At 50.3% G+C, this 13,999-nt stretch overlaps 1 protein-coding gene across 2 annotated transcripts in view; it reads left to right on the forward strand.

The window, feature by feature from the left end:
- Positions 1-13,999, forward strand: part of Ankrd27 (ankyrin repeat domain 27) — a 53,299-nt gene that overhangs the window by 17,935 nt on the left and 21,365 nt on the right. For both annotated transcript variants that reach the window (XM_057761678.1, XM_057761679.1), the window contains exons 5-16: positions 110-264; positions 1,130-1,189; positions 1,273-1,326; positions 1,417-1,482; positions 2,080-2,156; positions 3,601-3,722; positions 5,029-5,107; positions 6,344-6,476; positions 9,981-10,073; positions 11,666-11,793; positions 12,258-12,340; positions 13,075-13,190. In XM_057761678.1, the coding sequence (XP_057617661.1) occupies positions 110-264; positions 1,130-1,189; positions 1,273-1,326; positions 1,417-1,482; positions 2,080-2,156; positions 3,601-3,722; positions 5,029-5,107; positions 6,344-6,476; positions 9,981-10,073; positions 11,666-11,793; positions 12,258-12,340; positions 13,075-13,190 (1,166 nt within the window). The remainder of the gene's footprint in view (positions 1-109; positions 265-1,129; positions 1,190-1,272; positions 1,327-1,416; positions 1,483-2,079; positions 2,157-3,600; positions 3,723-5,028; positions 5,108-6,343; positions 6,477-9,980; positions 10,074-11,665; positions 11,794-12,257; positions 12,341-13,074; positions 13,191-13,999) is intronic.

Raw genomic sequence — 13,999 nt, forward strand, 5'->3', positions numbered from 1 at the left:
TCTAGACCCATCTGGAACAAGGGAAAGGGTGTGACACCCTCCCTCTCCCCCCCATCAGTCAGGAACCGGTGAAAACTGTAGCCAGCCTACCCCTCCATCTGTTTTGCAGAGGAACCCTCCGCACCTTCAGATCCTTTTTCCCTGAAGACCATTGAAGATGTGAGGGAATTTCTGGGAAGACACTCGGAGAGATTTGACAAGAACATCGCGTCTTTCCACCGGGCATTCCGAGACTGTGAAAGAAAGAGCCTCCGCCACCACATCGTTAGTAGCTGTGTCTTGTTCTGCCTGGCTGGCAGCTCTCGCTCCAGAGCTTTTGCTTCTCCTCTCAGCTCTGGAATCCCTCTGGGGACCAGTCCATGGCTGGGAGTAGCCCAAGTCCCTTTAGGAAGTGAACAATCTTGATGAGTGTCATAAAGAAACAACCCCCCACACACACACTTACTGTTGCTGGCTATGTTAGCACCAAGGGGAACTCTTTTCTTCATACACTCCTTGAAAAAAGAAGTTGAGAGCCAGGAGGAATCTTCAGTGGGTAGAAAAGGCAAGACGGACAGCCTGGGTTCAGGTCCCCAGAACCTATATCAAAGGTGGACACCCAAGGCATGTGTCTGTAATCTCAGTATGCTTAAGAGAGGAGGTGGGAGTGGAGGCTGGAGGATCCTCCAAAAGTGTGTAAGCCAGCTAGCATGAAGTACAGGGCACAATAGCAAACAGCAAGAGATTCCCTGCTGTTAGGAAGGCAGAAGGTGAGAACTGACACCCGAGGTTGTCCTCTGTCCTCTGACCTCTGCACTCACGGGTGCTGTGCCACACACACACATATGTAAATCTGCAAGTATGCTCCTAAGTTGAGGACTGACGAGATGCTTCAGCAGCTAAAGGCGCTTGCTGCCAGGCCTGACAGTGTGTGTTGGAGTCCCTGGCCCCATGTGGGGGGAGACAGTGATTCCTAAAAGCTGTCCTCCGAACCACCCCCCACTACAGACACATCCCAGATCTATAAACGTAATATTTAAAAAGATGATCTGGTAAAGCTCACCTGTGCCCTCAGACCCGTTGTCCTCGGATGCGCTACCCACTCAGGCTCTGGTGGTAAGAGGGGTCTTCCCTGTTCTGTGTGTTGCAGGACTCCGTCAATGCGCTCTACACCAAATGCCTCCAGCAGCTTCTCAGAGACTCTCACCTGGTAAGCAGATAACCGCACCAAACAAGAGCAGCCTGCACGCATGCACACCCAAACGCTCACGCAGCATTTCTCTTGAATTCTAGAAGGTTCTTGCGAAGCAGGAGTCCCAGATGAACCTGATGAAGCAGGCAGTAGAGGTAAGGAGAGAGTGGAGAGCGGAGGGCAGTGGCTGGGAGGCTCGCTGGCACCTGATACACACCCCAAGCCTGGCTCTGTCGACCCCACAGATCTACGTCCATCACGATCTTTACGACCTGATCTTTAAATACGTGGGGACCATGGAGGCGAGCGAGGTAAGTTTGCCATCTTTGTTCTCCAGGATGAGCGCCTTATCTGAGAAATCTGAAGCTCCTGTGGGGGCAGAGAGATGGCTCAGCGGTTAAGAGCACAGACTGCTTTTGGCAGATGATTTATTTCCTAGCTCCCATGAAGGGTGGCTCACAGCCTCCTGTAACTCCAGGTGTAGGAGATCTAGCACATTCTTCTGACCTCTGTGGATACCCGTGGTCACGTGCACAGACATAGGACACACACATACAATGAAAAATAAATAGTAATGCTTTTAACCCTAGCACTCAGGAGGCAGAAGCAGGTAGATTTCTGTGAGTTTGGAGGCAACCTGATCTACCTGTTGAGTTCGGGGACAGCCAGGACTATGTAGAGAGACATTGTCTCAAAAGACATTGTTTTGAGACAGAGTTTTTCTGTGTAACAGCCCTAGCTGTCCTGAAACTCGACATGTAATTCAGGCTGTCCTATAAACTAGGCTGGCCTTGAACTCAAAGAGATCCTCCTGCTTCTGCCTCCCAAGTGCTAGGATTAAAGGTGCACGCCACCACCGCCCAGCTACAAAAGTCTTAATTTGAAGCTTTGTTCAAATCTGTTGCTAGGATGCCGCCTTTAACAAAATCACCAGAAGCCTTCAAGATCTTCAGCAGAAAGACATCGGGGTGAAACCTGAGTTCAGGTAAGAACTCTCACGGCTTCACAAGTTCAGCGTGCTTGGCGGCTGGGGGCATCTTCTCCCCTCAGTGGCTTCGGCAGGGCTTCTCCGCAGTAGTCATGGCCACTGACTTGCTGTTACCACTACGGAGCTGTGCAATTGCTCCCTACTGATGACGGCAGCTGACATTGACCTGGGACAGTCTTGTGGCCGTCCTCTCCTGTGTTTGTGGGCCAGTGTACCAGCTTGGTGGGAGTTGAGGGAGGGGCCATGTGACTCACTCAGCCCCTCCTCCGCCCCATGAAGGCTGTCTGCCCTCACCTGCCAGTCTGAGAGAACCCAGCCATGGGGGCGCTTGCTATCCAGTGAAGTTCCATTAGGGTAAAAATGTCTGAAGTATTGATGTGCAAGCCTCTTCTCACCCTTGCATTATTTCCATTTATTTAGCTTTTATTAAGTTTTTAAAAGTTATTATTTTTGTTGCCTTTTAAAACTTTTCCTTCACTTTAATTATATTTTATTTCAGTGTGTATGAGTATTTGGCCTGTATGTATATGCACACATGCGTGCAGTACCCTTGGAGGCCAGGAGAGGGCATCAGAGTTCCTGAGATTAGAGTTACAGCCAGCAGTGAACTGCCATGTGGGTGCTGGGAATCAAATCTGGGTCCACTGCAGGAGCAGTCAGTGCTCTTAAGCTCTGAGTCATCTCTCCAGCCCCATACTATTTTAAATTTTTGGTTTTTTTGAGACAGGGCTTCTCTGTGTAGCCCTGGCTGTCCTGGAACTTACTTTGTAGACCAGGCTCACATTGAACTCACTGAGATTTGCCAGCTTCTGCCTCCCAAGTACTGGTATTAAAGGCATGTGCCTCCACCACCTTGCTATTTAAAAAATTTATTATTTGAATTATGTGTCTGTATGTCTCTCTGTAGGTATGTGCATATGAGTGCAGGTGCCCTCAGAGGCCAGAGGAGTTGGATCTGCCTTGAGCTGGACAACAGGTGGCTGTGAGCCTGTTGTGGGTGCTGGAAATCAAACTCAACTGCAAGAATTAAATGCTTTTAATCACTGGGCCATCTCTCCAGGCTGTACTACTACTTCTTTTTTGGTTGTGAGCCTATCCTTTAATAACTGAGCCATCTCTCCAGCCCAACCTATACTTCTTGAGACAGCAGCCCCTTGTGCAATCCAGGCTAGCTTTGTAATCCTCCTGCTTCAGTCTCCCGAGGGCCAGGATCACAGGCCTGCACCTCTAGGACAGGCGTTTGGATTTTTCCTTTTCCACATTTTTGGCGAAGTTCTGTCATCTGCAAGCCTGAGTAAATGCTACCGACCTGGGTCAAAGCTCTTCTCGGTCTGTTCTTGTTGGTCACTCCTCTGTAACAAGTGTCTAAGCAGGCATATGACCAGGACAAGAGCAGCAGGGCCCTCCGCCTAACCTGCAGTTCCCATGTCCCAAATCACAGCTTTAACATCCCTCGTGCAAAGAGAGAGCTGGGGCAGCTGAACAAGTGCACGTCCCCACAGCAGAAGCTGCTGTGCCTGCGGAAGGTGGTACAGCTCATGACACAGTCTCCCAGCCAGAGAGGTAGGTGCTGGGAAGGGGCCGGGCTGGGCAAGGCAGCAGATGCACAGATATGAAGGTCCTTAGAGGAGGAGCATTGCAAAGGGACCGGAGTTGCATGGGGGAGTGCCCTGGGAAGCAGGTTCGGCAGGATTAGCATAGCAAATTACGAGAGAGAGAGAGAGAGAGAGAGAGAGAGAGAGAGAGAGAGAGAGAGAGAGAGAGAGAGAGAGAGAAGCAGCTGCTTCAATTGGGCCAACCTTGCCAGGTGTTTGGAGGTTCAGCTGTCTGGGTTTTTTTGTTTTTTGTTTTTGTATCAAATACCTCATTTTGTATTAAAAATAAAAAATTCAAGGGTAAAAAATAAAGTTAGGGGTTGGAGGTTGTCACTCAGTAGTTGAGCTCTTGCTGGCTGAGCCTCTCTACCCAGGCTCTAAAACAGCACAACTACAGAGAAAGGTTAAGACAAAGGAAGCAAAGAAAAATGTAGTGTATAGTTGAAGAACAACTCCCAAAGAATCTTGTGGGATAACCAAGCAAGTATACAGGGCGCTTCCAACAGCGGCAGAAGAAGAGGGTGGAGTGGGTGCAGCCCATGTCTACGGTGGTAGATTCACAGACTGTCTCCAAAAGTAGGTTCTCAGAAAGGACACCAAGTGGCAGAGGTGGCCAGGGTATTCGTGGTCTGTCCCTTTTGCACCATTTGACTTTTACTTCTTTATACAGTTAGGTTTTGTCGTTGATGTTTTGAGACGGGGTCACATTAGCTCAGGCTGGCTCCAGCTCACCCATTGCTGGGGTTGTGTGTGCTATCTCACCCAGCCTTTTCTTTTTAATTAATTAATTAACTTTATTTTATTTTATTTTATTTTGAGACAGGGTTTCTCTGTGTAGCCCTGGCTGTCCTGGAACACTCTGTGTCGAACAGGCTGGCCTTGAACTTAGAGATCTGCCCACCTCTGCCTCCTGAGTGTTGGGACTAGAGGTGTGCACCATCACCACCCCAGCTTTCTTTTTATTTTTTAAGACAGGTTCTCACTCTGTAGTCCTGGCCGGCCTGGAACTCACTGTTTAGCCCAGACTGACCTTGAACTCAGGTGTTCTTGCCTTCGACTCCCCAAAACCGGGTGACAGGCATGTGCCAACTGTACGCTCTTTTATCCTCTTCTTCTGACATCTGTTCAGGACACTGTCAAGAGAGCAGCAGTGTTTTCTGCCTGGCGTGTGATTTTCCTGGGATGTGGTTTTGCAGCTTGGTTAGTGAAGGAGACTCTGCGTCTGTCCTTCCGTCTGTGTCTCACAGTGTCTATGACCCTCTTTCCCCTTGCAGTGAATTTGGAGACCATGTGTGCTGATGACCTTCTCTCTGTCCTGTTGTATCTGCTTGTGAAAACAGAGATTCCTAACTGGTAACGTTTTGTTGTCATTGTTAAAATACTGTTTCCTTATTTAGGCTCCTTTGAGACAGGGTCTCTCCTGTAGCCCAGGCTAGCCTCCAACTCTTGATCTTCCTGCCTCAGCCTCTGAGTTCTGGGATTGCAGGAGTGATCCATTCTGCCCAGCATTAAATACTTTAAAATCTGGTCACTCTGTCCTGTATTTGGGGAATGACTCCAAGAAAGATGCCTTGAATGATGTTTCTCTTAAGAGCATGTGCTCTCTCTACACCCTTCAGGGGTGGCTCCCTTTCAGTGGATACATGGGGAAACTGAGGCCTGGTTTGACCTTTTGAAGTATGTGGCTAGACCATTGCTGAATAGAAAGCAAATAGCTCTTTCTCCCACAAGTAACCATAATTCACTTTACAACCGTGAGCTTTCTAGCTAGGTGTAGCAGTATATCCCTTTAATCCCAGCACTCAAGAGGCAGAGGCAGGTGGATCTCTGAGAGTTTAAGGCCTACCTGGTCTATACAGCTGGTCTATACAGCAAATTCCAGGGCAGGCAGTGTTACACAGTGAAAACTTCTTGGCAAAACCCCCAACCCAAAACCCCAATAATAAGCTATCTTAGTCCCTGTTCTGTAGCTGTGAAGAGATATCATGGCCAAGGCAACTTACAAAAGGAAACATTTAACTGGGGGCTGGCTTACAGTTTCAGAGGGTCAGTCCATGATCATCATGGCAGGCAGCATAGTGACTTGCCAGCAGGCAAGGTGCTGAAGCTATAGCTGAGTACTCACATGATCTGTAAACTTCAGGTGGGGCTTGGGGGGCAGCACATACGAGTTGAAATTGCCTTGGCTTCTTGAGCTTTTGAAACCTCAAAGCCCACCCCCCAGTGACACTCCTCCAAAGAGGTCCACCTGATCCAACAAGGCCATGCCTCCTAGTCCTTCCCAAACAGTTCCGTTAACTAGAGAGCAGTCATTCAACCTTGTGAGCCTGTGGGGGCCGTTCTCATCCAAACCATCACATCAGCTTTCTGATAGCCAGCCTTTCCCAGGGAAGTCACAAGTAGTTTCTCTTGTCCTAATTTTCCACATATCTACAGTGGGGTGAAGGAGCTAGCAGACATTATACCACCACCCCTACCCTAGTGGATAGACTTGTTGGAGATCTTTAATTATCCATCCGAATCAATAGCATTTTTTGTTTGTAAGTGTTAATTATACAACGATAACCCACTTTTTCTTCTTTTGGTCAGGGTGGCAAATTTGAGTTACATCAAAAACTTCAGATTTAGCAGCTCGGCCAAAGATGAGCTGGGATACTGCCTGACCTCAGTCGAGGCTGCCATCGAATACATCCGGCAAGGAAGTCTCTCTATGAAGCCACCTGTAAGTCCTCCCTGCCAACCCGCCCTTCCTCTGGGATATCGGGGAACCTTTGGTAGAGCGCTGCAGAGAGTTGGGGATGAGGGGATGATGATGGGGGTTCTGTCACGTCTGCCAAGACTGTTCCGAGGCTTGAGAACCACTCAAGGAACCGGTTGTTGAGCCCCTAATTGGTTGCGGAAGCTGCTGTGGGAACAGTGGGTTTTACACCGGCAATATCCCGCTTCATTAACCCTTTCACCTAAAGAAGCCATGTGTGGGAAAGGAAACCAGATGTCGTGGGGGTGATAGGCAAGAAATGATCATTGTTGTGTGCAGTCTGAGGGCTCCTGGCCTTGTTATTGCTGCCTTGGTTGGTTGATGCGCTTCGGCGAGAGAGAGTGGTGCTGTTCCTGTGTGAGTTATGAGAGTCTGAAGCCAAGATTTCACCGCTGGCCCTGTTTTACTACATGGTGAGGGATAAATGCTAAAACTTAGTAGGACTCAAAAAAAATCTCCACACTGAAGTCAAAAAATGAAGAGTGAGCAGGTGTGGTGGTCCATGACTGTAATCCCAGTACTTAGGAAGCTGAGGCAGGAGGATGGCTGTGAGTTTGAGGCTGACCTAATCACATGGTGAGTTCCATGTCAGCATGGGCGACACTGTGAGACACGGTATCAGAAGACATAGGAAAAAGAAAGATAAAGAAAATAAGCAGAGAGGACCATGAGTTTGAGTTTAGCCTGGGCTACTCATGGTAAGACCTGTACCAAACAAAACAAAACACACACACACACACATACTGTCCCCCGGGTATTGAGCAAGTCAGGCCTGACAGACGCTGCAACTTCACCTTGCTTGGCCTGTGGACCCAGTCAGTACTGGATGTCCTTGTCTTTTATGGCTCCACATGGGACTCTGTAAGTACAGACTCGGCTTTTCCTACAGCCCGGGTTTTAGGTCACGGAGTCTGGGTAGGAATGTGTGAAGCCAGCAGTGATGTCACGATGCCACGTCCCTGGGGAGAGAGCCTGTGTGCATCTCCACGTGGCGGGCAAGGCTTCTGCATGTCCATCGGTTGAACTGGTTTCACCGTCCGTCAGTTCCGCGTCACGAGAATTTTCTCTCCAGAGGGTCGTGAAACTCGAGCTGGCCACAGGCACCCTTAGGATGTCCTCTGATGGAGACGCCAGCTTTCCAGAAACAAGGACTGCAGTGATGTCCTCAGGATCCAGGCAGAGAGCTTGGAATAAATGGACACTTCCCTACTTCATTTTTAAAGTTTTTATTTACGTGTGTCTGTGCCTGTGTGTGCTCATTGTGTGCAGGTTTCTGAAGAGGCAGAAGAAGGTGCTGGATCCCCTGGAACTGGAGTTACAGGCAGTTCGAAGCCCCTTGATGTGGGTGCTGGGAACCAAACTCAGGTCCTGGAAGGGCAGCAAGAGCTCTTAACCACCAGGCCGTCTCTCCAGCCCTAGATATTTAAAATATTTTATTTCCCTGCCTCTTTTTAAATCACTCCTGGTCAGCTTCGCTTTCTTGTTGGTGTTTTGCTTTTGGAAAGGTGATGCCAGGGGTGGAACTTTGGTCCTTAGGCGTACTAGCCTCTTTGGAGCTGTGTCCCGAACCCTTGTTTTTGGAGGGCAGATCTCTCAGCTGACCTTCAGTGCCCAGTCCTCCTGCTTAGATGACAGGATGCACCACCATGCCCAGCTCTGAGCTCCTAATAACAGTGTCTGCTCATTTCCCGTGAGCCTCTGGGGTGCACAGCCTCTCTGAGTGCTTGTTCTTCCCTCTAGGTTTAGTCCTGGGGGCGCCACCGTCAGCACTGCCCCTCAGGAAGCACCCTAGACTTGAGCAGAGAGCCCTGTCTGACGTGTTGACCAGTGCCTTTGATGTCTCTCTGGCTCTAAGCTACTTGGCTGTCAGTCACCGTACAAAGCAGATTGCTGGAGCTTTATATAGGATGAGGCAGCTGGGGACAGAAATGGTTCCTTCTGAGGTGCTGGCAGGATTTGTATGTCACTTTAGTTAGTCCGCACTGGAGGTGGGCAGACAGGAGGGATGGCGCTTGGGAGGGGACCTTGGAAATGATTCTTCCCCTGAGGCACTGTTGGCTTTATCTATAGCCTAGGCAGATCTTAGAGACAGGTGAAGAAAGAACCTTGTTCCACCACGTTGCCAGGGGCCTGTGAGTTTCCAGCATCACCTGTGGAGGGGGATTTCCCTCACCTCCAACCAAGACTCTTTGTGGAGGAGTTCATTTGTCATTGTGCCATTTGGTTCCAGGGGCCCAAGTGAGCATGGAAGCATTCGTAAAAACAGGCTCAAGACTGGGGGCGTGGCTCAGTGGTAGAGCATTTGCCTAGAATCCCCCAGTGAGGGTCTGGGGTTTGGCTCAGTGGTAGAGCCCCTGCCTAGAACCCCACAGTGAGAGACTAGGGGGTGTGACTCAGTGTTGATCACTTTGCTTCAAATTTTCCATTGAGAGATTGGGGTCATTTCTCTGTGACAGGGCTTTTGCAAAACAAAGGGAGCCCACAGTGAAACAGAGCACAGCATTGAACATCTCGGCTCAGATACTACCACTACCGCATGCACAGAGGTTCAGCCACCCTACAGTCAGGGAGTAACAGTAACCAATGACTATAATAAATGATAAGGTGTAAATTTCTAGGCATTCTTAGGTTTTAGTCTTATTCATATGTATGTGTGTATATGTGTATGTGTGCATATGTTTATGTGTGTGCATACGCATGTAAGTGCCTGTGGAGGCCAGAGAGGGCGTCAGATTCCCTGCAGCTAGAGTTACAGGCAGTTGTGAGCCACTGGATGTGGGTGCTGGGAACAGAACTCGGGTCCTCTGGAAGAGCAGCAAGCATTCTTAACCCCTGAGCCATCTCCTCAGTCCCAGATTTCTAGATATTTGTTGCCCAGATAAGCAGGTAAGCATTACCTTTGCTGGGAGGATCTGATTCTACTAACTTTGGTGGCTCCTTGAAATGCAATGAGTGATTGGTGCTGAGAGATCTGTCGAGTTCCCCTGTGTCTGCCTAGATTTCCTCCCCATGAATTAGGGAGTCATGTCCCCATGGGCACAGTCATAAAACAAGACTTCCCTTGCTGCTTGGCACCAGGGAGTAGAAACCAGTGTGTCCGGCGGTACTGTCCACAGCCCTGGTCAAAGTGGCAGCGTCAGGCCATTCGGGCAATGGGAGGGAAGTCTGAGGGGCGGAGGCCAGGCCAAGCCAGTCTTCCGTCTGGAGGATGGCGGCGTGTATATGGCATATTCCACTCCTAGATGACTGTCTTCACCCTGTCGCCTTGCTGCCCCAGGCTACAAACTTCAGAGCTCACCTCCCTTTGTTCCCTCTCTGCGCTGAGGCTGATCTGCGCTTCATCTCAGAGAGCAGATCTGGGGTGGGGAGAGCCCCTGAGGGCCACTCCTGGGTTGAATGTCAGGGCTTGTGCCTGGGCCCTTTCTGGGGAGGATCTGTGACAGGGTCTGTGATGTGTGATGACCACAGGACTCCGAGGGAGTTGGTGACAGACTGTTTCTCAAGCAGAGGATGAACGTACTGTCCCAGATGACATCAACACCCATCGACTGCCTGTTTAAGGTAAGACCCCAGGATGTGTTTGAGGGCGAAGACACAGGAGCGTTGTTTCCATCTTTCGGTGTCTGTGTTCTGTCTGGGAGGGTGGCAGGAAGACAGCCTAATTCCCCAGTGGACGCTGTGCCGTTACTATGGCACGGCACTGGGGCTGCCGGGCCTCAGAACCTTTGTCCACCACTCAAGTTCAGCTCAGTGGGATCTCTCCCTGGTACCCGATAGAGCTGAGACCTCTCCTGGACCCGAGGCACTCAGCTGAGAGTGTAGTATCTGATGCCCTGGGGCTTTGATCCAGAATGCCGGAAGCTCTCTTCAGATGCTCATGGACTCCTGGAAGGCTCCTGAGGCAGTTTCTAAAGATCACTGATCACCGAGGACTGCACGAGACTGGACCTTCTCTGAGGGTCTACTGATGTTTTCAGGCTCCTGGGAGAGCCCATAGAAGGGGGCACATCTGTGAATTACAGAAGCCAAACCCTGTGGGTTTGTGTGCTGGTGGGGGGTCTCCTGCTAATTGCAGGTGTTTTGTTTCTCTTAAGCCTAGGCTCTGCTTGATTACTATAGGGATTGCACTGAGGCTCTGTCTGTCTGTCTGTTCCTTTCTCTCCTACTCCTTCATTGATGCTGGAAATTGAACCTAACATCACGCACATGCTAAGCAAGCCCTCTGCATCTGAACCACAGCCCAGCCTCTGACTGTTGGAGTCTAGATGGGTATTCCGTAGCTCAGCCACCCCCTCAGGCCTAGGTGTTTTGAAACAGTGCCTACCTGTACAGCCCATGCTGGACTTAAACTCACGATTCTCCTGCCTCTGCTTCCTGAGTGCTGGGATTAAAGGCGCATGTCAGCAGGCACAGTCAAGGATTTTGCTAATAAAGTGTCAAAATCCACACTGAGGGTCTGAGAGAGACTGCGGGCCTTTTCTTGGTACTTTGGAAATTTTGTTAGGTAGTTTTCAGAAACCATGTAATGAAATGTAAAAGCTATCCCGAAGCTGCCACCCAGGCTGGTTTCATTGCAGTCACCAGCCCAGTGTCTCCATCTGCCCAGACAGACTTGAAGCCAGCCCCAGAGAACAAGCCATTTCAGTGTAATCGCAGATAAACCTTTAGTCCCATCTCAGGAAGCAGGAGGCAGAGGCTAGTGAATCTCTGTGAGTTAGAGGCCAGCTTGGTCTACAGAGTGAGTTCCAGGACAGCCAGGGTTACACAGAGAAACCCTGTCTTGAAAACCAATCCAAACAAACAAAAGAGTTCGAGGATAGCCTGGGCTACAGATTGAGACATCTTTTAATAACAAAATAAGCCAGACTCGGTGGTCAGACTTGTCATCCCAGTGACTCAGGAGGCTTGCAAATTCTAGGCCAGTTTGGTGTACAGAGTGAGTTCAAGGCCAGCATAAGCAACTTAGTGAGACCCTGTCTAAATAGAAGAAGGGCTAGGATGTGGCTCCATGATGGAGTGCTTGCCTGGGGTGTGTGACATCCTGGGTCCAGCCACAAGTACTGCTAAATCAAGCGAAAAGCAAACCTCAAGACCCCTTGAGGCCAGCAAGTGATGCTTTAGCATTGATACTGTTGGGGTGCCCCTTTATCTAGCACATTGCGTCTGGTAACCAGAAGGAGGTGGAAAGACTTCTGAGCCAAGATGACCAGGACAAAGACACCATGCAAAAGATGTGCCACCCGCTTTGCTCCTGCGAGGACTGTGAGAAGCTTGTCTCTGGGTAAGATGGGCCTCGGGGGCACGGAGAGCCCGGGTGAGAATTCACAGGGTGCAGAGAAGGCGCTTTCCATTGCCCTGCAGTTGTTGGCTGTGTCCTGAGTGCAGGGAGACACCTGCCTCTTCCGCATCCTCAGCACCGGTCCTGCCTGAGCCTCACAAGGGCTTTTAAGAGGGAGAGGGGCGAATGCCAGTTTCTTCTGATACCATTTTTGGTTTCCCATTATGCTTGATGCGCAATTTTGTCGTGTTGAGGCCTAAAGGGTCAGTGGGGAAGGACGCTGGAGCCACAGGCCTCTGATCCTCAGCGCCCGGGAGAATAAGAGGCACCTCTGCCTGATCCTTTACCAGTGGCGAAGGCTCTCATCTTGGACGGCGTCCAGTTTGACCTCGTCTCGTGCAGCCTGGTGGGGAGGGCTCTGCCGTGCCTTTATCTGTTGTATTTTCCCCATCTTCTTTCTGTTTCAGGAGGTTGAATGACCCATCGGTTGTCACTCCTTTCTCCAGAGATGACCGGGGTCAAACACCCCTCCATGTGGCTGCCCTCTGTGGTATGTGGCCTTGGGCTGGCTCCTATGAATTATTGAGACAAAAGGATGATTAATACCCCCAAAGCCAGTGGAGGCCCAGCTGATGGGGTACCGGCAAGGGTCCCTTTGACTGATTAGTATCCCCACAAACCTGTTAGCCACTGTGCCACCTCGCAGGCTGGAGGAGCACTCGTGTAGCCCTCCAGGTTGGAGACTGGTCAGTGAGGACCGGCTGGAATGTCTGCTAAGACGTCTCAGAATTGTGGTTTGGGGCTCACATATCTCTGTCTTTAAAGACAGTATTGAGCCAAGTGTGATGGCACAGACCTGTCATCTCAGGCACTCAGGAAGCTGAGGCAGGAGGATTATGAGTTCAAGGCCAGTTTGGGCTATATAGTGAGACTCCATCTCAAAACTAGAGGCCTGGAGTACAAATGTCGTCAGTCACCATGTGGGTGTTGGGAATCGAACCTGGGTCCTCTGGAAGAGCAGCCAGCGCTCTTAATCACTGAGCCATCTCTCGAGCCCCTGGCCCATTGGCATTCTTGCTGTTGAAGTAGACCAGGGTGTGATCCCTTTATAGGGCATCCCACAGTGATTCAAGTCTTCAGTGCTTGACCCCTGTCAGCTCTGGCTCCTGTACAGCTGGGACTATGTCCCCTGGTGGGTGTCCTGCCAGGGCCATCGAGAGTGAGGTGGTATCGTCATTGGAAGCCACTCTGCTTCCTCCAGTGAGAGGTCCTTCTGCTCTGCAGGTCAGGCATCCCTCATTGACTTCCTGGTCTCCAAAGGTGCCATAGTGAACGCCACCGACTATCATGGGTCCACTCCCCTCCATCTGGCATGTCAGAAAGGCTTCCAAAGTGTGACGGTGAGCGGCAGGGTTGTGTGGAGCGTTGTGCAGCCGATTCCTCTCTGTGTAGGGACTTGTGGCGGTACCATGCGCTAGTCCAAGGCTGGCTCTACTGCTGCCAGGCACAAGGACCCCGGAGGCCGAGGCACCTCCCTGGAGATGGGCTGAGATGGGAAACTTCCTGATCGTCTCAGGGAGGGAAGGGCAGGGTCCTAGACATTTTTCTTTAAATGTTGTTTTGGCAGGAAGCAGTGAGCATGTCATAATTTATGTGTGTGTTACATCTGTATGCGTGCATGTGAGCCACCGTGCACATGTGGAGGTCAAAGGGAAACTTGCTGGAATCTGCTCTCTTCCTTCTACCACGCGGATCCCAGGGCTTGAACTCAGGGTGTCAGGCTTGGTGACAAGTGTCTTTATCTGCTTAGCCATCTTGCCAGCCTGCAGTGGCATCATTTTAGCAGGGGTATAGGTTGAGGATCCCACATCTTAATGCTCGGGTGTTTTGGATTTTGGAATATCGGGCACATAGCCTAAAGGTGATTTTGTATAATGTTCTAAGATTCTTGTGTGCCTGTGCTTTGGCACATGCTCCATGCCTCTGTCACATGTGACCTGGTATGAAGTTTTCTGCTTAGGTTATGTCAAAAGCTCACTTTTCAGGTTTGGGGAGTTGGGGGCATATCTCTGTGCTTCTACTTACCATGGGTGGGGCCCTGCGTTCCTCCCCTAGCAGTGAAAATAAAAGAATGAAAATAATATTTTGGATCTAGGGCCAAGAGTATACAGCCCGTGTAATGTCTAAGATCTGACCATGACCCCAGCCC

This window comes from Chionomys nivalis, chromosome 2 (genome assembly GCF_950005125.1).
Source record: "Chionomys nivalis chromosome 2, mChiNiv1.1, whole genome shotgun sequence".
Classification (NCBI taxonomy): Eukaryota; Metazoa; Chordata; class Mammalia; order Rodentia; family Cricetidae; genus Chionomys; species Chionomys nivalis.